This window comes from Vidua chalybeata, chromosome 7, assembly GCF_026979565.1.
Source record: "Vidua chalybeata isolate OUT-0048 chromosome 7, bVidCha1 merged haplotype, whole genome shotgun sequence".
Lineage (NCBI taxonomy): Eukaryota > Metazoa > Chordata > Aves > Passeriformes > Viduidae > Vidua > Vidua chalybeata.
The window spans coordinates 1016491-1036441 of NC_071536.1; the positions used below are offsets into that span (position 1 = coordinate 1016491).

Consider the following 19951-nt stretch of genomic DNA (forward strand, 5'->3'; position numbering starts at 1 on the left):
CCTGATGTGCACAACAGCAGACCAAATATGGCAGGGCCTTAGACACGATTTCAGTCCCTGACACACAGGCTCCTTGTCCCACTGCCGGCCTTCCATGTGCTCAGCAAGATCTGCAACTCCACAGTGTTGTGGAACTGTACCTTCAGCACAGGCACCTTTCCAGCCTGATCTGCCCTCGTTGCTCTGTGCATGTGCACAAAACACGGCGTGGAAGAGAACGGCAGCAGGGGCCCGTGTGTCCCAGGGCTCGGGATTTGCGGCGCTTCATCTCCACAGAGATGCAGGCAAAGTGAAAAAGCCAAACTGTTTATTGATAGAAGACAAACCAAAGGGATGGGGTGGGAGGGAAAAATGGGATTGGCAGGATGTGAGGGCTAGAGGGAAAGAGCTGTCAACAGGGAGGGAGAGTGGAGGGGAAAAAAGGGGATGGGCAGTGTCTGAGGGCTGGAGGGAAGGAGCTATCTATAAGCAGGGAGAGGGCTGAAGCCCTGCAGGTTTCCCACAGGGTCAGCTGTGCCAATCATCAGCTGTGCCTGGAGCTCCAGCTGGTCTCTTCTGGTCTCAAGGTAGTCTCATCGTCCATGGCATTTGGAGGCCTGATGCAGACTGGTTCTTCTGAGCCACTTCTGCAGCTCTTTCACTGAATGTATCATGAACTACTATGTTTTTCTGGGAAGGACTGTCATCTCTCCACAGGGCTTGAAGGGCTGGAAGAGAGGGACAGAGCCCCGGTTAGAGCCAGGATCTGTGGGAATCCTAGCAGACCTTCCTGCAAGGTCCATCCCACCCAGCTCTAGCCATGGCCACAAGAAAAAGGGGTGTTAACTGGATCAGCCTCCCATGAGTCTGACCCTCCGAGATCCTGAAATCTCTCTGTGCTCTGCCCATGCCAACTCTCATCCACACAAGGAGCAAAGCCCACCACAGCAAAAACAGGGATTGCAGCTCCCTGCCCAAGCATCGCACCTCTCCCACCAGCCCCCGCTGTCAGTCCGCTGCCCTCACTCACCCTGACTGAGGGCGTGGAGCTTTCCCTGCTGCCCCCTCAAGCTCCGCTCGGCCATCCCTGCGAACACAGAGCCTGTCACAGCCCAGCGGCACAGCTCCCTGCCAGCGGCACTGCCAGCCCTGTTGCCACACAGCCTCGTGGCCCGGCAGGGCTCAGCCAGGCCCTTTCCGCACGCTGCCGCCCAAGGGCACGGCTGCCGGAGGGCTGCAGCAGCGCCCAGGCCAGGCGGGGCTCCACGGCGCCGGGCCCGGATGGCGCCGCCGGGGCAGCAGGCGGGGCTGGGGCTGAGCTGCGGCGGGGCGGGGAGGGAGCCCGGGCTCGTGGCTCACCCATGAACCTGACGGCCACCTCTCGCAGGGGCTCCTGTGGGCTCTGCAGGTAGGGCCGGGCCCGGCGCAGGTGCTCGGCCGCTCGGCTCCTGTCCTCTGCCAGCTGGAGAGAGCGGCAGGAGGGAAGGGTTGGCACGGGCTCAGCCCCTGGGCCGGGCGTTCGCTGCGCCCAGCCCAGGCCTCCCCTGCCCGCACAGCCCTGAGGCCCGGCCAGCAGCCGCTGGCAATGGGCTCTGGAGGGGTCAGAGGGCCAGCTGCTGCCCGGGGAGCCGTGGTGCCGCCCCGCGGCCCCGCCAGGCTGGGGCTCCATCGGCACCCGGCTGGGACCCACAGAAGTCTGGAGAAGAGCCCGCGCGGCCTCTGCCTGCAGCAGTGGGCAGGGGCACAGCTGCCAGCCCACACACTGAGCACCGCGCTCAGGGGGCTTCTCCAGCCTGAGCCTGGGCCTTCCAGGCCGTCCTTACCAGGACCTCAGCAAACTTCCACAGATGCTCCTTCTCCAGCAGCTGCTTGAGCTTTCTCCTCTTCAGAAACTTGGCTGCACAATGCAGCGTTTCCCGAGAGGCCTGGAAAGCAGCAGAGACCCCGAGATGGCCCTGCAGCCCAGGCCACAAGACCTGTGTCCCTGTGCCAAGGCCTGGAGGAGGCTGCAGCCCGCCAGGCGCCAGGGCAGGAGGCAGCCGAGGCCCCTCCCAGCATCATAGAAATGCTCACCTTTGCCACGCGCCAGTTCTCATCATGACAGTAGATGAAAAGTGTGTCCAGGCTCTTGTTCACAATTGTCTCCAGGGACTTTTTTCCCTCATCCACTACCAAGTCCATCACCTTACAGAAGAGTTGAATGGAGAGCAACTGCACATGGCTGTTGTCCTAGAGGAAAGGAAAAGACCTACACCAGCTACTCCAGGCCCACCTGGGCAAAGGCCTGAAAATCCACAGGGCACAAACTTCCTGGGAAGCACCTGATGCCTGTGGATGCAGAACCTTACGTGGTCAAAGAGCAGCAGGAGAGCCTCAGCCAGCTTCGGGGCGGTGGTGCTGGATACCAGGATGTCTTTGTGCTGGAGCACATTTGTGAACACATGGAGGCTCATGCTGACCACCTCTCTATCTTCATCCCCCAGCAGCTCCAGAAGGCTTTGAGACACGCTGCACATTCTTCTGGCCTGGGTGGAACACAAGGCTGTGCTGGGAAGCCATGGACGGCTGCACGGCCAGCAGCGCCCTGGCACTGCAACCCCACCCTGCTGCTGCAGGGCCCACAGGCCAAAGGCCTGTCCCAAAGCACTGGGGCAGGTGAGGCAGGAGAGCTGGGAGCAGCTGCCTCAGCTCCTGAAGCCCTGCCAGCCCAAGGGGCTGCTTTGCCCGGCGCAGCTTCAGCCGCTGCCCCCTTCTCACCATCGAGGGATCCTTGCTGGGCACCACGAGGCCTCTGAGTGCCAGGCGACGCCTCTGACTGCATTCACTCTGGAGGTACCTTGACATGATCTTCATGACGCTGCCACCACATTTACTCATGTCCAGGCGCTCGAGGACCTGAAAGGCACAGGGCAGTGACAGGGGACCCGGCCAGCAGGAGCCCAGAAGCGCATAGGGCTGGGCCCAGGCAGCAGCACAGGGCGTGGGCACTGTCCTGGCAGCTGTGGCTACGAGAGGGCAGAGAGCTGGGAGGCAGCTCAGCGAGGCAGCGCTGGCCAACAGGCTCACCTCCACAAGGAATGCCAGGAAGGGCAGATCCCAGCACGGCTCCTCCCTGCTGAGCTGCCGGAGCAAGTGGAGTGTGATGCAGGAACAGAAGGGGACCAAGACATTGCACATCTCCCTGGAAGAGGGAAAAAGGCATCAAGACCCTGAGGTGGGGAGACCAAAGCTCTCCCAGCACTGACTCACAGAGCTCTGGTCTTTCCCCAGCATCCCTGGAGGGGATGTGGGCCCTCTGAGAGGCAGCCCCTTCTGGGCACCCTCCTCTCCCAGCCTTTTCCAGTCTCCTTGGCCATCCCTCGCTGACGAGGCCCTCTGGCCCATGAGCACAGGGACTGTGTGGGGCACAGGGCACAAATGCTGGGGGCAGTGGGCAGAAGGGGGTCTCACCTGGCCAGCAGACCCACGGCATAGTGCTGGGTGTGAGCACACAGCATCATGTCCCAGCACCCCTTGCGCTCCATAGCCACCACCACATGGTCACACTGCAGTCGGCAGAGCAGATCCTTCATGGCCTGCACTGCAAACCTGTGTGCAGAGCAAAGCCCAGGTCACACTGGGAGCACTGCCGCTGGCCACAAGGGCACAGGAAGGACAGGAGGACTGGGACCTGTTGGGCTCGTAGGGAAGGCGGTGTTTCTCCTGGCATGCACTCCAGAAGTTATCAACTTCCTCTGGTGGCATCTGCTGTGTGGTGATGACAACATGGGAGAGCAGAGCCACAAACAGTTGCCCAGAATAAGGGATCATGGCCTTGTTGCACTCAGGCACAATCAGCCAGATCACCAGAGTTGCCTGCAAAAGAAGCAGCCCAAGGCAGCGCTCAGTGCCGAGGTGTCCATGGGGCAGGGCCCAAGGGCAGAGGCAGGGGAGCAGCGGGCCTGGTGCCCCCTGAGCCTGCCCCTAGGCCAGGTTTCAGCCCAGCGCCTGAGGCATGGAGATCTGCTGGAGAGGCGACCTGGGGCTGAGCAAAGGCCCAGAAACTCACAGCCAGGGCAAAAAGGTCCTTGTTGTCCCCATTGGAGGTGCACATTGTGTGCAGAGGCCAGTCCTCCATCACACAGAGCAGTGTTGGCAGCGCTTTCTCCAGTGCTGGTCCCGATGAGCCTATGGCTCTCCACATCATTGCAGCAGCTCTGTGGGATGGCAGCTCTGTGTCAGGGGCATCTCAGTCACAGCACCATACCCTGTGCAGCTGTGGGGGCCCAGGTGACAGAGACCTGGTGCCCTGAAGGGCAGGGGGGGAGCATTGGCAGCAGGCTCAGGAAACAGAGGGGCCCGAGGGTCCTGGGCCTCTCTGCCTGTCTGGCAGAGACCATTGGACAGGCTGTGCAGGGCCACGGGCCCTAAAGGCTGCTGAGCCCTGAGCTCTCAAGGCTCGTGGGCCCCGTACCTGTCACACGTTGGGGCACAGCGCAGGAGGGTCAGCACCACGTCAGCAGGGTGTTCTTCTGCCAGCCTCACAATGTCCGTTTGCAGCCTGGCATCCACAGAGACGTGGGACATGAGACTCTGGTGGATGTTCTCCACCTTGGCTGGCACCTGGGGGAGACATGGGGGAGACTTGGAGCGCTGTCCAAAGGAACCACTTCCCCAGCTTCCCCCAAGAAGTGCTTCTGTTCCCACCACACTGTGCTGGCCTCAAAGGCTGAGGGGGTCCAGAGACCATGGCTTGAGGGGACACACCATCCTGGGAGGCCTCCAGGTGTGGACCCAGGCTGCTTACCTGCTGCTGCTGGTGAGAAGAAACACAAGGCTCCTTGAAATAGTCAAATATGAGTTCCTGACTCAGAGTAGGAGTGGGTGTGGTGTCAGTATTTGCAAGGCCCTGAGTCTCTACGCTGTTGGCGTTTGTGATGGCCACATCCTCAGTCACTGCCATGTCAGCCTTTGCCTTGTGATCGTTCATTGCAGCCTCAGAGTCTTCTGAGTGCTCCAGTGAATCTGGGCTGGTGCCAGCAGTTGTGATGCCCTGAGTCTCTTCATTGTCGCTGCTGGTGATGGCCACGTCCTCAGTCATTGACGTGAGAAGAGCCTTTGCCCAGGTTTCAGTCACTGAGGTGTCAGAGTCTTCTGAGCGCTCAGCCAAATCTGGGCTGCCATCAGGCTCTCCCTGGAGCTCGGTCAGCCCCGAGTCAGGCTCGGCTGTGCCCTCAGCTGCTGTGCTGCTGGTCTTTCTAAGCCGAATGCGCAGGAACTGCCGGAACATCTGCAGGAGAAGAAAGGACAGGGAAGCCCGGGATCTTCCATGGAGTGCTCCAAGCATGGTGCTGGGCTGAGCAGTGACAGCAGGCCCAGCCCAGGTGGGGATGGCTGCTGGTACCTTCAGGCTTTTGCGGAAGCGGCCACGGGCGGGTTCCTGCTCTTGTGTCCAGTCCAGGGCTGCATCTGGCAAAGAGCAAGCGCAGCCAGAGCTGAGGGGCTGCGAGAGAGGCCGGAGAACACAGCCCAGCCCTGCACTCCCCAGGCAGGGAGAGCCCCGGGATGCCCCAGGGGATGGAGCACGGCCATGGCGGGGTGTCTGCCCGGCCCCTCCTCCGTCCTGTCCATGGGCCTGTCCCCAGGGGATGGGATGGGATGGGATGGGATGGGATGGGATGGGATGGGATGGGATGGATGGGATGGGATGGGATGGGATGGGATGGGATGGGATGGGATGGGATGGGATGGGATGGGATGGGATGGGATGGGATGGGGCCAAGCTGACTGCAGCCATCAGCCCTGTGGCCCAGCTCTGCCACTCACCATCCTGCAGTGTCTGGAACTGCTCCGATTCTTCATGCTCTTGTGCTGGGTCAGCTCCAGGGTGTTTCTTTTTTTTCCCCCTAATAACTTTGAACACACTGAGTAATCTGCCTGCCATGCCAGAGTCTGGCCTTGAGGGCACCTTGAAGGAAGATGGAAGGGTGAAGTTCTGAGTCAACAAGTCATGTAGTTGTGCCTTGAAGGCATCTGAGGCAGAGAAACCTCAGGACGGCTGCAGGACAGCAAGTCCTGCACTCTGGTCTTGAGGGCTCCTGCCACAATGACAGGAGACTCCTCGTAAGGCTTGTGGTCACCAATTCCCTCAGTCTGGCCTCGCGGGCACCTGCAAAAGAAAAGCCTCGGGAAGGCCACGGGCTGCCAAGTCCCGCAGTCCTGCCACGAGGTCACCTGCAGGAATAACGCCTCAGAAAAGCTCCGGGTCAGACACGAACGAGCGCGCTGTGCGAGGACTCCTCACGGCACCGCTCTGTCCTGTCCTGTCCCGTCGCCTGCTCCGAGCACTGTGGCGTGCTCTTGTCACCGCCAGCTCCTATGTCACCACGTGTCACAAAGGGAGGGTTCTTGGACACCCTGGCCTGTTCCATGACACGGTGACCGTGCTGCAGCGTGTCACAAAGGGCCCTTGCACACACTGCCACCTGCCCTGGGGCCACCCCCAGCCCCACCCAAAGTGGCCCAGGCTGGAAGGAATCCCTGGCCCCAAGTGTCTAAGGCAGCCCAACAGGATCTTTAGGAACAACTCAAACCATCAGCAAACCCTGCCCTGCATTTAAGACTCCTCAGTTCCGGAAGGCATTACATCTCATTGCGCAACTCAAGTAGTTCCAAAATTTGCAAACTTCTCAAATTAATAGCGATTGCCGGAGAATGTGAATGATTTGGAAGTTTGTTCCCACCTAAAAGCAGCAACTCATTTGCCTTAACACATTCCATTGGAAGTCACTTTTGAAACATAGCACTATACAGAGGCAAAAAGAAGGCCATTCTTTGGTGTGCAAATGGTTTTCAATGAAGGGATGAAAATATCGTAATTCTCTTAAGGAATAAAAGCTCTCAAGGAATGAAAGTCCACTCAGTCTTACAAAAGTAGCCCAGACAAATGAGTAGATGGACAAAGGGCTCATCCTCCCCCAGTACAGATATCTAAGTGGCCAATAAAGTACAGCTCTCCCATCTTGTTCCTTGCAGGAGAATCAGGACCATGAAGAGAAATAGTCACAGATATTCCTTCTGGCCTCCATAAGCAAAGCTGTGCCAAACCACAGATGCTGCCTTCAAGCTGACTCAAATTCCAGCCTAGACCTCTCACCTTGCAGACAACTCCTTCCCCAACACGCTCCCCAACACCAACCCCCTGCAAACACCCGCAGAGAAGCCCTCAACAGCCCGCCAGGAGCCCCAGCTGTCCCCACCCCTCCGCAGAGCTTTCCCACCCTCCAGCAGACCCCCTGGTTCCCTGCACGTGCTGTGGGATGGCACTCGGGAGCATCCGCTCCAAGGCCTTCCCTGGCAGCAAGCTCAGGCTGCCAGGCCTATGGATCCTGGCTCATCCTTCCCACCGAGCCTTCCTGTGCATGGCTGTTCCATTGGCACATCTGCGCTCAGCTCGGACTTCTCCACTCAGCCAGGGCTGCTGGGAAAGGATGGAGAGCAGCCTGGCAAGCTCTTTCTCCAGCTCCCCCTTCCCTCTCAGGGGAGGTAGAACATTCCAGAGGAAAGCAACTGGTGCCGCAAGGAGTGGGCGGCATCAGGCAGCTCTGGGGAGGCCCCTCAGGACTGCAGTATCCTGAGGGAACACTGTTGGCCATCCCCTGCGTGTATCTGCAAAAGCTTAAAGTCAGCTGCCTCAGCTTCCAGGGCCTCTCTGGGCCAGCATCCTGACGTGGATGCAGGACTGCTGCCAGGCACTGCTGGGACCCAGCGGGACAGGACCGGCTGTCTCGTGTCCACGTAGCACCCCTGACACAGCCAGGGCCGTCCCGAAAGCAGACAGATGCTCCCGTGTCAGCAGAGAGGAGCAAGGAGCACTGGGCTCCTCTCAGGGTATCTCAGCTGGGCTCGCTCCACAACCCACCCCCATTTTAAGGCCTGCTGATGCCCAGCTGCCAGAAATGCCTACCTTGTGCTCTCCAAGAAGCACAGGGAGAGCCAATGAGCAGGACACTTGGGGAGGCAAACCTTCCAAGCCTTTCTGAGGCCAGGGACACACCAAGATCAGCCAAGACTCTCCACGCTGCCTGGCCCACCCAGCCCAGCTCTGGGCTGGCCCTGGGCCACAGCGGCTCCCACCAAGCAGGAGGCAAATGCATATTGCCAAGAGTCGAAACACAGCTGTCTTGGTTTGGAAAGACAGGTGTCTGCTAAGGAAGGTGGGAGCCTCCCCTGAAATGGAAAAATGTAGACCTCTTCCCTCTGAATTGTTAGAAGTTTGAAATTAAGGGGGGGCTCTTGGGCAAAAATATGGGAGCAGGAATAACAGTTCTTCATTAGGGAAGAAATTAAAAGATAAAATAAACAATGCAGTGAACTAAAACAACACGGACAGAGTCAGAATACAACCTGACACCCTGTTGGTCAGGTTGTTGGTAGCAGTGCAATTGGAATTGTGGCTGCAGTCCTCCTGGAGTGTCAGGTGTGGTTCTGTTGGAGTAGTGATCTTGTAGAAAAGGGTGCAGTCTTCCTCTGAAGAGGCAGTGGAAGAGGCAGCTGTTCCTCTGGGAAAATCCAGCGCAAAAAAGCTGTGCTCCTGGGCCAGAATTTCAAGCCTATATTTGCAGGTAGGAATGCTTGGCTCCTCCCTCTGGCCAGAGCCTCTCCCAATGGGAAGTTAGAGTTCTTATCAGTCATGCAGTGACACTCAATGGCCCCTTATCAGCAGATGTCTCCCCATAAGGAAGGATTGATTATGGAAGAGATAAGGAACAAGTGCCCACTTAACACAAGACAAGTGCCATACAGATGGCAAATAGAATACATCTTGCTTTTTCCAGTCTGGGACAACAGCAGCCAGGGAAGATGTGAAATGTGAGTGTGTAAAGGCCTTTGAATTCACAGCTCCCAGAGAGAGCTTTGGGGCTCACAGCGGGACAGAGATGGTTCTGCTCACACCTCTGTCCAAAGGGGGGTAACACATCCTGCTGCAGGTGCTTGGGTTGTTCTCTGCAGCTCCAGGTGGATGCCAAAGCTGCTCTTCACAGCCTTCTTCCTGCCCCTCTGCCAAGTGCAATGAGCCTTCAAGGACTGAAAGGAGCACAGAGAGCCAAAGGGGGACACTTGCAGCTGCCTCACTGGGAGCTCCCTGGGGAAGCACTTTCCTTGAGAAGCAAGCCCCCTTCCTCCAAAGGCGTTTCCCTAAATGTGCAGCTTTTCCGGGGAACACCAACACAGCCTTAAGAAACGCTGGCAAGGCTGAAGGAGTTCAGGTCCTTTCAGGACAGGCACTCCAGCTCTAGCTCGTATTCCCCCAAGTGCGTTTCCAGGTGGAGGTTCAGAGGTGCAGCCCCAGGCCCTCTACCAATAGAAGCTGCTCACTGCCTCTTTGTGCCGGATCAGTCCGTGTCTCACAAACGGGATGGGACCCTGGCTGCTTGCAGACTTAGGATTTATTATCTGTCTGTATCATACAAGCAAAAAGTAAGAGACACAGGAAAATAACAACATCCATGCAAACACAGATCAGAGGCAAGATGGCAGCCCATGCAAAGCCTTTTTCTACATATTCTTTGAATCAATAGCATAAAAGAAAAGGTGTAAATGCATTATACTCTAACCAATTACAAAAGGACCCACGTGGGTTTAACGTTAACAAAAGGATTTCTATGAACCACAAACAATACACAATAATTCACTCTTTAAGATGGAAACTTTTTCTATCTTTGCAAGGCATATATCTAGTACTTCTCACATCTTGAGCTATCAATAAGTTCTTGTTCTTTCTTGTTCCTCGTGATAAATATCAATGTATTCACTTGGTTCTTAACTTCCTAGCTTTCTCATGAGAGGGTTTATAAATTTCCCAGCCTTTCTCAGCTTTAGAAAGTGTCTTTTACCTTTTTATATTCCTACAGATGTGGACTTGGGGATGCCAGTGCTCCCCAGGGCATTTCTGTGCTTCTTGGAAAATACTGAGTGACTTTTCCAAACAGTTTATAATCTGTGGGTTTGCCATTTGTCTGTTTCACTTGGATGGCATGAGCCTGCTCTGCTTGGCACCGTGCCTTTGTTAAACAGCTGAGGCAAAGGTTAGTGCTAATTTGACAGGGTTTGGGATTGGGTCCAAGACAAAAATGGTTGTGTGTGGCTTGGTGTAACTTGAAGAGTTGGGAGCTCCTGGTTTTTGGATGCCAGGTACCTCTAGAACCTGTTCAAAGAGAAGTGTTTGCCATGCGTGAAGCTTGTCAACTCCCCCCAGCGTAACACAGTCTGAGAGAGCAGATCTGGCTCTGGGGTTGTTACCAATAACCTTTTATTTTCAGTGCTAAATCTATGCCAGAGGCAAGGGATGTGTTTTTGTCTCCATGGCTGCCTTGCCCTGCTTTTCTTTGGGAATGTGATGGGCAAAAAAGGGAAGAGATTAGATGACTTTGCTCCTTCTCCCTTCTTTCTCCTGCTGGAATTTTTTCCTCCATTGCAGGGCTTAGGAACCTCCTTGCAGAGGCAAGAAAGCCAATCCATAGGGGGGTGCTCTTGGGGATGTATGGGGCACATCCTGATTCATTGATGCTGGAGGCTCTACTGATCCTGTCTGGCATCTTCCCTGGCTGAGTGAAAGCCTTGCAGTCTTTGGGGATCACACCAGTGGCAGGAACCCTGCAGTGCTCTGGCTGGTTCAGGACAGAGCTGGATTTTCCCTTACTGTCTTAAGAATTACACACAGCCTCTGTCCCAGCACTTTGAAAATGTAAGTGACAACCACACTGCTCCAGCAGATGCCTGGGACATACCTCGTAATGCAGATGGCTTTTGCCACGGTCTTTTTCATAGAATTACAGAATCATTAAGCTTGGAAAAGACCTCTGCAATCACCAAGTCCAACCATTAACCCAGCACTGTAAAGCCCACCACTAACCCATGTCCCTAAGCACCACATCCACATGTTAATTCCCATTAATTGTGCAAGATGCACTGCAGGAGATTGGAAAAACTGGGCACAAACAGCAAATGTGAATTGTCTTATTAGCCAGTTACTTTTGTTTTGTGGGTATATTATAGATTGGATACATGTTGGACCTGTTTCCTGCTTTGTGTGGGAGTCTGAACTGCTCCATTAGAAGGAGTGTGTTAAATGGGATGAATTAGCCAGCTTTTAATACAGCTCGTCACCTGCTTTGTCCTGCCTGGCAGCCAGCAGGGCTCTCCTCCTCCTGCCAGCCACTGTTTCCAGTCCAACGTAGCCACTGGCCCCTTGGAGACCTGGCTTCAGCAGGCTGAGGGATCCGTAGCTCCGGGGGGGATTCCAGAGGGTGGCATCTCCCCATCTTGTTTCAAGCAAGGGGATGTTTCAGGAGTGACCCCTCCTTCCCATGAGGTTTCCTGTGTTGTAAATGAGCTGGGATATGGTTAAAATGTTGGGTTTTCCCTTCCAAGTCAAAAAGTGACTGGGAATAGTCTCTGTACCCTTGGTGGTTGCATGGGCCTGGAGTCCTCTACCTGGAAGTGCTTGGGTTTCTCTTGGGATTGCTCCCAGTCCCGATGCCTCTTGGCAGTTTGAGAGAGGATGAGTTCAGAGACCTGTTTGAAGGAGGAGAGCCACAGGAATAACATGGCCCCTGGCTGTGGATGGTGAGGACTGGGCTGGATATGACCACCAGCTGCTCCACACCACCGGTCCTTTGGTGGCAGACAACATCTCTTTGAGTTTCCTCCCCTCTCTCCATGCTCCAGACCTTCTCCCCAGGTCAGGTGTGTCCCATGGGAGACAGCTTCTGGAGGATTTTTGAGCTCAGCTCTGCAAAAATGGACTGCTCTGTGTTTGAGAGAAGGGGAAGTGAGCACCTTTGGTGGGAGATTAAAAGCCCCTTGCTAAGATCAGTGGGAGAGGTGAAGAAATTTTGCTGGAAAGCACAAAATGGGTATTTCCTGCTGGATTCTGAAAGCCACAGCACCTCTCCCCAGCTTTCCCTGCAGATACTGCTGTTGGATGCTGTGGGAGAGAGCTGGAGACCAGATGCTCTCAGGATGTGCATGCTCTCAAAAAGTTCTGTGCCCTTTTAGAGCTTTATTTTGGAAGAACTTGCTTCTTTTTGAAATCCCCTGCCAGCCTGCCTCATTTCAATGCTTTTGAGAGGAGTCAACCCTTCAAAAGAAATAACATTTTAAATGAGAATCAGTGTTTCATTTTGAAACTATTACACTCCATGAAGTGCAAATTGAAGCCATGTGGTCTCGATGGGATTTTTTTTCCTTGAGCATCACTCGGCAATCATGTGAGGAGGCTTTTTGCTTGGTGTCTCCAAGCAAAGATTCTGTTGAATCTCATCTTTCCCAACCTTTCACAGAGGTCTCACATCCCCTGAGCAGGCTGGTCTGACAGCACAGGATGGAAAAGAGCAGAAGCCATGGCTGATGGATAAGGTGGAGATGCTGCCTGAGCATCTCCAAGGAGTACTGAAGGTTTGAGGGAACAAGAAGTATCCCAGCTCTGCCAGCGATGGAGATGGAGGCTGACTCTGCTCCAGAGCACCCTCTCCACTGCTATTTGTGTCACCTTGTGCAAGACCTGCAGCTAGTTACCCTAACCCTACTGTATCCATGCCTTGGTTGATGAAAGCCTCCACGGGTGGGTGCTTGTTGACACTCGGGCTCTGGGTGTAAATACATCCCAGGGATGCTTTGATTCCAAATTAGTTTTGAATTCAAGCATGCCAATCCACCACATTTGCTGCAAAGCAAAATGTCCCAGATCAGCAGTTGCACGTGAAACTGCTTTAGATTCCAAATTTGGTTTTGAACTTGGTGTTACCAGGGAAGAAACCCAACAAACCTTCAAAACATTTCAGTGGTGAAGTGAGAGCTTCTGCCATGGAGAAAATTAAACGTATGGTCAGACTTGGGATGGTTTGAGGTTCTTCCTCATATCCAGCTTTCAGAGGATCTTTTCCCTTTGGATCCAGCACCATCTGACAGCCGGGGCTGAGATGGGGCAGGCAGTGCTCTCTGCTGGGATGTGAATTACACGGGGGGTGTGAGCTCAGTCGGTCCTCAGGGAGCTGCATGAGCTGCTGGTGGTTGTAGCAGATGTGGGGTGGCTCCTACACAGGAGCTGCTTTGAGCTTTTCTGTGATTTTCCTTTTTTTTGTGTGAGCTGGCACAAAGACATGTCTTGAAAATCATCCTTTTGCTGGCAGGTGAGCTTGGATTGAGTTTTTTCAATGATAATCAGCAGATAAAGGATCATGCTGGAGATTTGCCTGGGAGCCCCTGTCCTCATTCCTGTTCCCTGAACAACTGGTTCTGTGGGAGTCCTGTGATGCTTGAGGTCCCACAAGCAGGGCAGCAGGAGGTTTCATGCTGGCTGCACCCAGGGGTGTTGCCTTGAAGGCATCCAGTGCTGAAGCATGAGGCAGCTCCTGAATCAGCCTAGGGAGGTCATGGCAGCAAGTCCTGGGAGCCGAGAGCTCTCAGGTGTCACTGGGAGTACCATGGCCGCCAGCTCTTGATCTGCTTCCAGGCAGCCAAAGGTGGAAGGGAGAAAACAAGTATGGGTGCTTTGATGGCATCTGAGGTGCTTTGGGAAGCTTTGTTTCTGTCATTCTCTAACCCTGAAGGGCAGCGGAGCAGACAGAGCACCCCAGTGGGGTGGCTTGGAGCCAACTCCAGCTCTGCCAGGCTCTAACCAGAAGCCTCCTGGCTGTGTTGGGTGGTGTTCTGCAGCCTGGGCAGCAGAGAAGCACTCAGCCCCCCTCTGTCCGTTGCATCTCTGCCTCACACCCTGGCAGGAGTGAGGTTTCCCAGAAATGAGATCAAGCAGGGGAAAGAATCTCTTGGAGGAAGCCTCAGGCAAGCTGGGCATGGCTCTGTAAGTGGGCTCTGTGCCAGTTCCCACTGATGGTCACACCTTCCTCCACACTGCGCTGGGTCCACGGCATCCAGTAGCTGCATGAGCAGCCCTGGGGTGGGAAGGAGGAGTGGGAGGCTCCTGCCTTGCCTCTTCCACACTGATTTCTTGCCTTCTCACTTGCAGCTACAGCTCCAAACGTTGGCAGCTGCGTGGATCAGCCCAGACCCCCAGGAGGGGACAGATGGACAGAGCCGCAGGGTGACAGGGAGCTGTTTCCTGAGGGGGAGCTACTGCTGCAGGTATGGTGCTGTGGCTTGGTCATTTGGGGTCTCCCCAAGCTGCTCTGGAGCTTGTGGTCGCATCTGTGGAGCGGGAGGAGACCCTGCCTTGCCCAGAGCTGCTTCACTGTGATTCCTGCAGGCAATGAGTTCCTGGGGACAGAGACCAGTGGCACTGCCTGGCTGGGATGGGTCCAGATCCCCATTCCCACCATTGCCTCTCATCCCACAGCAATTTGCTGCCCCTTTGATTATATTACATCTCATGGACATAAGCTCCATCCCAACCAAGAGGTTCAGGGATGTCATATGGTGGTGTAAGGATTGATCCCTGAGTAGTTCCCAAGGTGCTGGCTTGGTTCATTATCTTTAGCAAAGGCCAAGAGGAGAATGTTGAGAGCTGTGGGACAAAACATCCCCCAGGAACTCCTTGCCTTACCTGGGGCATTGTGTGAGCTCTGGAGGGATGAGTTCACAGCCTGCCTAGGATGGGAAAAGCCCAGCTTCAGTTTGTAGGTTTTGGGGGAGAAAAGAAGAGCACTTGGATGTTGGGCAACAGTGGTGGACAAAACCAGTGGGAAATGAGAGCTATGCTTTGTAGAAAGGCCACGTGTGTCTCATGAAACAGCTGACAGTGAAGCTCGGAGCACGAGGGCCTGGTGAATCAGCCTCCCACAGTGCTGCTGCTTTGGGCTGCCATCTATAAATGTCAGCTGGAAGGGCCTGGCATGGAAGGTCACATGGAAAGGCTGACTGCTGAACAAGCATCTGGGCACATCAGCTGAGGAACATGCTTACTGGGGCTGCAGGACGAGTCTGTGCAAGACCTTCAATCATTCTGTGTTCTTGGCATCTCCCATGCCTGGCCTTTCACAGAATCCCAGAATGGTTTGGGTGCGAAGGGACCTTAAAGGTCATCTTGTGATGAGCTGCCATGGGCACAGACACCTTGCACTATCCCAGGTTGCTCCAAGCCCCATCCAGCCTGGCCTTGGCCACTTCCAGGGATCCAGGGGAACCACAGCTTCTCTGGGCACCCTGTGCCAGGGCCTCACCACCTTCTCCAGCTCTCCTATAGGCTTTCTGGGCCTTCAGTCCTCTTCTCCCACCTCTCCAAACACCAGCAGATGAATGCTTGGCTCTCTTTAAGCCTGGCTTTGGTTGCTTCAGCCCTGCTCCTGCAGAGCCCTCCAGGCAGCAGGCAGTGTGAGCAGACCCCCAGCAGGAGCCTCCATGTGGGATTTGGGTGAGGCAGTGACTTCTGGGAGCTCAGTGTGACTGTTGGCAGTGAATCTTGGACTACACGAGGTCCCCCACGGTCCCAGCTGTGTGCCAGTGTGATGGTCACAGAGGAGCAGCTGGATACCAGGAGGGAGCCCGTGACTGCCCCAGCCCCAGCATCTCCTGAGCACTCCCCAGGGCTGTGGACTTGGACCATATGATGGCAATTTGTTGAGCCATCAACATCAGAGCATTGGCAGGCTGGGGTGACTGAAGGCATCTGGAGAGCTTATGAGGTGTTACTGCGACAGAAATCTCCCCCGCTGAGCTGCCTGGTGGCTTTTTTTCCTCCCCACAAAGATCATTTTAAGCATATACTGTGATTTGCAGCAATCTCTGACTTGGGATCCCTCAGGGGGCTCCCAAACAGCACACAAAGGGAAGGGACTGGTCCCTCAGCAAGCTGGATCTGTATGCTAGGATTCCATTTCGGGTGTTCTTTCCCTAATTTCTCTCCTTCCATTCACTAATAAATTAAACACATCACAGTGAAGAACAGGGGGCATGAGTTACTATCTAGTGCAGTGCTTTGCTTTTGAGGAAAATCAGCCTGAAATGGTCACCAGAATCATAGAATATGCAGAGCTGGAAGGGACCCACAAGAATTGTCGTGTCCAAAGCACAGCCCTAGGAGAGTGGAGCTATTCCCAGCTGGAAAGGAGGACTCCAGATCCTCCATGAAACCTCTCCCTATCTGGTCCCTCCTGACGCAGGAGCTGCCCTGCAGTGAGAGGGGGTTCCATGGGAGGTTTGGAGAAAGTAGTCAGTCCAGCTTGGATCATTGCTTGTGCTGAGAAGAAGAAACTCCGCAGAACGGAATCTTGCATGGTTACCAAGTGCTGTCCTTCTTTGTGGGGCTCCTTGTTGAGGAAGAAGGTCCCTTCCTGTCCCTGGATGCTGAAGAAACAGCTGGGGGATTTCATCGTTCAGCAGCGGGATTGAAGCTGGGCAGAGTAAGTTTGGACCGAACTTTTGCTTTCAGGCACTCAATGGATTTGCCATCGCCGCGACTGGAGACGGCTACATCTTCTACATCTCCCCTGCCGTGCGGGACTACTTGGGCTTCCACCAGGTGAGCACCATGTTTTCCTGGCTGGAAACAGATGGATGCAGTCCTGGTGTGGGAAGGAGGTGCAGATGGAGAGCAAAGCTTCCCAAAGGGCAGCAGCTCCTGTGGCAGGGGAAGGAGCTGGAGTTTGCCTGTTCTTTACACTCAATCCTGCACTTTAGTGCCCAGGAAGGGAAACCTTCTGCCATGTCCTCCTCCCGACACCTCTGCCAGGCTGTCCAGGAGCAGACACTATTCTGTTTTGTCATTCCAGTCGGATTTCATCTACCAGAGTGTGTACGAGATGATCCATGCGGGCGACAGGGCCGTCTTCCGCCGCCAGCTGCACAGGACCCCACTGCATGCTGCTGACAGTGAGTGCCAGGGTGATCCCTGCAGGGGTTCACTTGAGCAGCTCTGATCCGTGAGCTCAGGGTGTGCAGCACAGTTTGGAAAGCTTCCTTTTGATTTTCCAGCTTTTCCCCCTGAGCAGCCGCTGCTTGCCAGACACAGCGCCACGTCCAGCCCCCAGCACCTCCATGCTGAGAAGCAATCCTTGGTGGAGAGGAGCTTCACCTGCCGCTTCCGCTGCCTGCTGGATAACTCCTCGGGATTCTTGGTAATGCTGGGACACCCTTCTGCTCCTCCTGTGCCTGCAGAGTGTTCCCCCAGAGTCACTTGTGTCCCACAGGGATGAGAGCACAGCCAGTTCCCACCACCCTCTTTGCTTCACACCCACATTTTCTAATCCCTGTAAGGCCTTGAATTTCCACCACCATTACAGGGTGCCTGAAGTTCCTTCTTGGGCAGCAAAAGTCAGCAGCAGACAAGTCCCCAGTTGCTCTCTTTGCCATTGCCACACTCCTCCAGCCTCTCTCCATCCTGGAGCTCCAGACCAAAACACTGATCTTCCAGACAAAGCACAAGCTGGACTTCACTCCCATGGCCTGTGATTCCCGGTAAGGCATCTCTCACTTTCCCTGTGGCAAAATCCCTGGTGCTGGACAGAAAACTAGACCTGGTGGGGACAAGGAACACCTGACCCAGCTCCCATGGCCTGATGTTTTTGTCCCTCTACTGCAGGCCCCCAGTAACACAGGGAGCAGGTTAACGGGGCACCAGCACTTCTTGTCTGCTGTGGTTTGCGTGGTTTGTGGAACAGAGGATGCAGCTCAGCCCAGGGCGAGGTTGCACCATCCAGAGTGGGGGTCTGGCCAGTGAGGTGCAACTGTGGGGGATGCATCCCTGGTGTCACTGCACTCCTGTGCTGTTTCCAGGAGGAAGGTTGTCCTGGGATACACAGAAGTGGAGCTGTGCAGAAGAGGGTCTGGATACCAGTTTGTTCATGCGGCTGACATGATGCACTGCGCAGAGCACCACGTGAGAAGTGAGTGATGGGGGACTGTTGTGGGGGTGTTTGTGGGGTCCCTCAAGGCTCTGGCTGTACTATTGCTCCTTGGTGCTGTCTGTCCCGGGGCTGGAGTAGCTGTGACAAAGGCTCTTCCTCCTGGATGAGCTTGGGCAGCTGGCAGAGAGACAGCACACTGCATCTCCTGCCCCTGTAGCACGGCCACGAGGTGATAGTCAACCTCGTGGCAACTTGCGTGTGTCATTGGTCTGCCTCCGTGGAGGAGCTCTGTCAGTGGCAGTTCTTTTGTGTCCCTGCCCCAGTGATGAAGACAGGGGAGAGCGGGCTGACGGTATTCTGGCTGCTGACCAAGAGGAGCAGCTGGGTGTGGGTGCAGGCCAACGCACGGCTGGTGTACAAACGATGATGCCCGACTGCATCATCGCCCGCCAGCAAGCCCTGTTGTGAGTATTGCTGGCCCCCTTCAGCTGCTCTGGGCTTGGGGGGCTGCCCGAGGCACACAGAGGCCATGAAGGTGGAGGAAAGGGTAGGTGAGGTTGGCACTTTGCAGCATTTGTCCTCCTGTAGTGTGAGTGAAACAGCTCTGAGGAGGTGGTTGTGGACATGCTCTTGCCTGAGAGCAGCAGCCCTTCCCTGAGCCATGCAGACCTCCCTGTGGGCTCCCCAGAGCTCTCTTTAGCCAGCCCAGTCCAGCCCCCTTTTACTCTAGAAAAGCCAGGGCAGGGCTGTGAGTTCCCCTCTTGCTGTCAGAAGGGTGGTTTTGCCTGGCCTGGAGGAGCTGCTCATGCTGCTTCCATCCCTTTTTGCCTCCACACCGAAGGAATGAAGAAGGGGAGGAACATCTCCAGAAGAGAAACTTGCAGCTGCCTTTCAGCTTTGCCACAGGGGAAGCAGTCTTGTGTGGGAATGACCTTCCTGGGTTCTTTGACTCATTTCAAGCCAAGGAGGAGTTGCAGGTGCAAGCAAACTCCAAGTCAGAGCAGCGCTTGGTAGACCCCAGCTCTCTCCTTGGAGCCATGATGAAGCAGGATGCATCCGTATACAATTCCCACGCTGATAACGTGCCTCAGGTCTCCCTGCTAGCTCTCATCCCTGAGCCTGATGGGCTGACTCAGAAGGAGGATGTCAGCAGGGCCAAGGAGGACAGCAACTCCCTCCTGGTGGTCATCGAAACCCTCTTTGAGAAGAGTGAGGTGGATGGAAATGTCTGCCAGACCCTAAAGGTGGACAGCACAGAGCTGCAGCAGTGGGAGGAGGCTCTGCTCAGCCTGGGGGTAGAGGAGGAGCCACTAGCTCAGGGGCTTGGCCAGAGGCCGGGCACCAAGGTGACATCCTATATGGAGCAGATGCTCCCCAGGGAGGGTGTTGGAAAGAGCCTGGACTTCCCACACTGCCATGAGGAAAACAGTGCTATGGCTCACTTCCAGCGCTGCTGGGCAGCTGGTTCAGCATTCCCAGCACAGCCCCAGGCAGCGGGCACATGGGGAGGCCAGGGGGCTGTGGGCTCCGTGGGCTCCGTAGCCTCCGTTACCTCTGAGGGCAGCTTTGCCCAGCCAGAGCAGCAGGTCCCGTTTAACCCAGCCGGGCCGGTGGCAGGGACTGTGCTGGCTGTTCCCATCTCCAGCAGCAAATCCTCTGCAGACTTCAGCTGGCAAACCAAGCGTTTCAGGTAGAAGCTACCCCCTCTGGTCCTGTAGATAACACTCTTCCTACTGCTCAGAGCCAGCCTGGGTGCCAGCTGGTGGGCTCAAGCTGCTCACCCCCATTGCACTCAAACACGTTGGTGACTCTGTGGCACAATAAACTCCTCCAGGCAAACCCAGTCAGTTGCCCATCGGAGGCTTTGCTGGGCATAGTTCCAAAACAGCTGGAAGCTGCAGGAGCATACGTGGAGTCCCAGACTCTGCCAGGTGGCAGTCCTGAGAATTCCCTGGGGGCTGGGCTGTGGTGGCCACTCCCCTCCCAGTCTTTTCCTTGCCCTGTCCAGGGCTTGCATCAGTCCCTGTTCTCTGGGGATGGGAAGCTCGATGATGTGGAGGCTGCTCTCCCTGCACCCTTAGAAGCCAGAAGGCTGCCAGGGCATGGCGGCTTCCCCAAACAGCCCCTGGTAGCCCACATAGACCCCAGCTTTTCCTGGGAGGGGGAGCAGGCAGTGCTCCGAGAGGACAAGG

General features: G+C 55.6%; 2 protein-coding genes across 3 annotated transcripts in view; one reads left to right on the plus strand and one right to left on the minus strand.

Moving 5' to 3' along the window:
- Window positions 1-19453, plus strand: part of LOC128790629 (aryl hydrocarbon receptor-like) — a 52077-nt gene extending 32624 nt beyond the window's left edge. Inside the window, 10 exon segments of the mRNA XM_053947550.1 lie at window positions 13988-14103; window positions 16346-16435; window positions 16686-16789; window positions 16919-17030; window positions 17170-17184; window positions 17186-17370; window positions 17689-17798; window positions 18083-18181; window positions 18184-18223; window positions 18601-19453. Of these exon segments, the coding sequence (XP_053803525.1) occupies window positions 13988-14103; window positions 16346-16435; window positions 16686-16789; window positions 16919-17030; window positions 17170-17184; window positions 17186-17370; window positions 17689-17798; window positions 18083-18181; window positions 18184-18223; window positions 18601-19453 (1724 nt within the window).
- On the minus strand, window positions 291-6344 carry LOC128790397 (maestro heat-like repeat-containing protein family member 6). Of its 2 annotated transcripts, none has more exons than XM_053947074.1 (15): window positions 5785-6344; window positions 5363-5421; window positions 4766-5248; window positions 4433-4581; window positions 4028-4175; window positions 3650-3834; window positions 3430-3567; window positions 3046-3160; window positions 2737-2874; window positions 2328-2504; window positions 2053-2208; window positions 1803-1904; window positions 1339-1441; window positions 1010-1066; window positions 291-707 (listed from the first exon to the last, which is right to left on the minus strand). In XM_053947074.1, exons 1-15 carry the CDS (start codon window positions 5900-5902, stop codon window positions 562-564), a joined length of 2274 nt encoding a protein of 757 aa, XP_053803049.1. In that variant the 5' UTR covers window positions 5903-6344; the 3' UTR covers window positions 291-561. The 2 variants fall into 2 exon arrangements, with proteins under 2 accessions (XP_053803049.1, XP_053803048.1); XM_053947073.1 differs by having other exon boundaries at window positions 5363-5427.
- Window positions 19454-19951: the final 498 nt, after the last annotated feature.

Bases quoted from the DNA above. Each gene is read 5' to 3' on its own strand.
- LOC128790397 (XM_053947073.1), bottom strand. From the start codon at position 5,902: ATGGCAGGCAGATTACTCAGTGTGTTCAAAGTTATTAGGGGGAAAAAA. The intron at 4,582-4,765 runs GTAAGCAGCCTG...TGTCTCCCCCAG, and splicing joins CTTCTCACCAGCAGCAGCAG to GTGCCAGCCAAGGTGGAGAA. The intron at 2,505-2,736 runs GTGAGAAGGGGG...TGTTCCACCCAG, and splicing joins CCAGCAAGGATCCCTCGATG to GCCAGAAGAATGTGCAGCGT.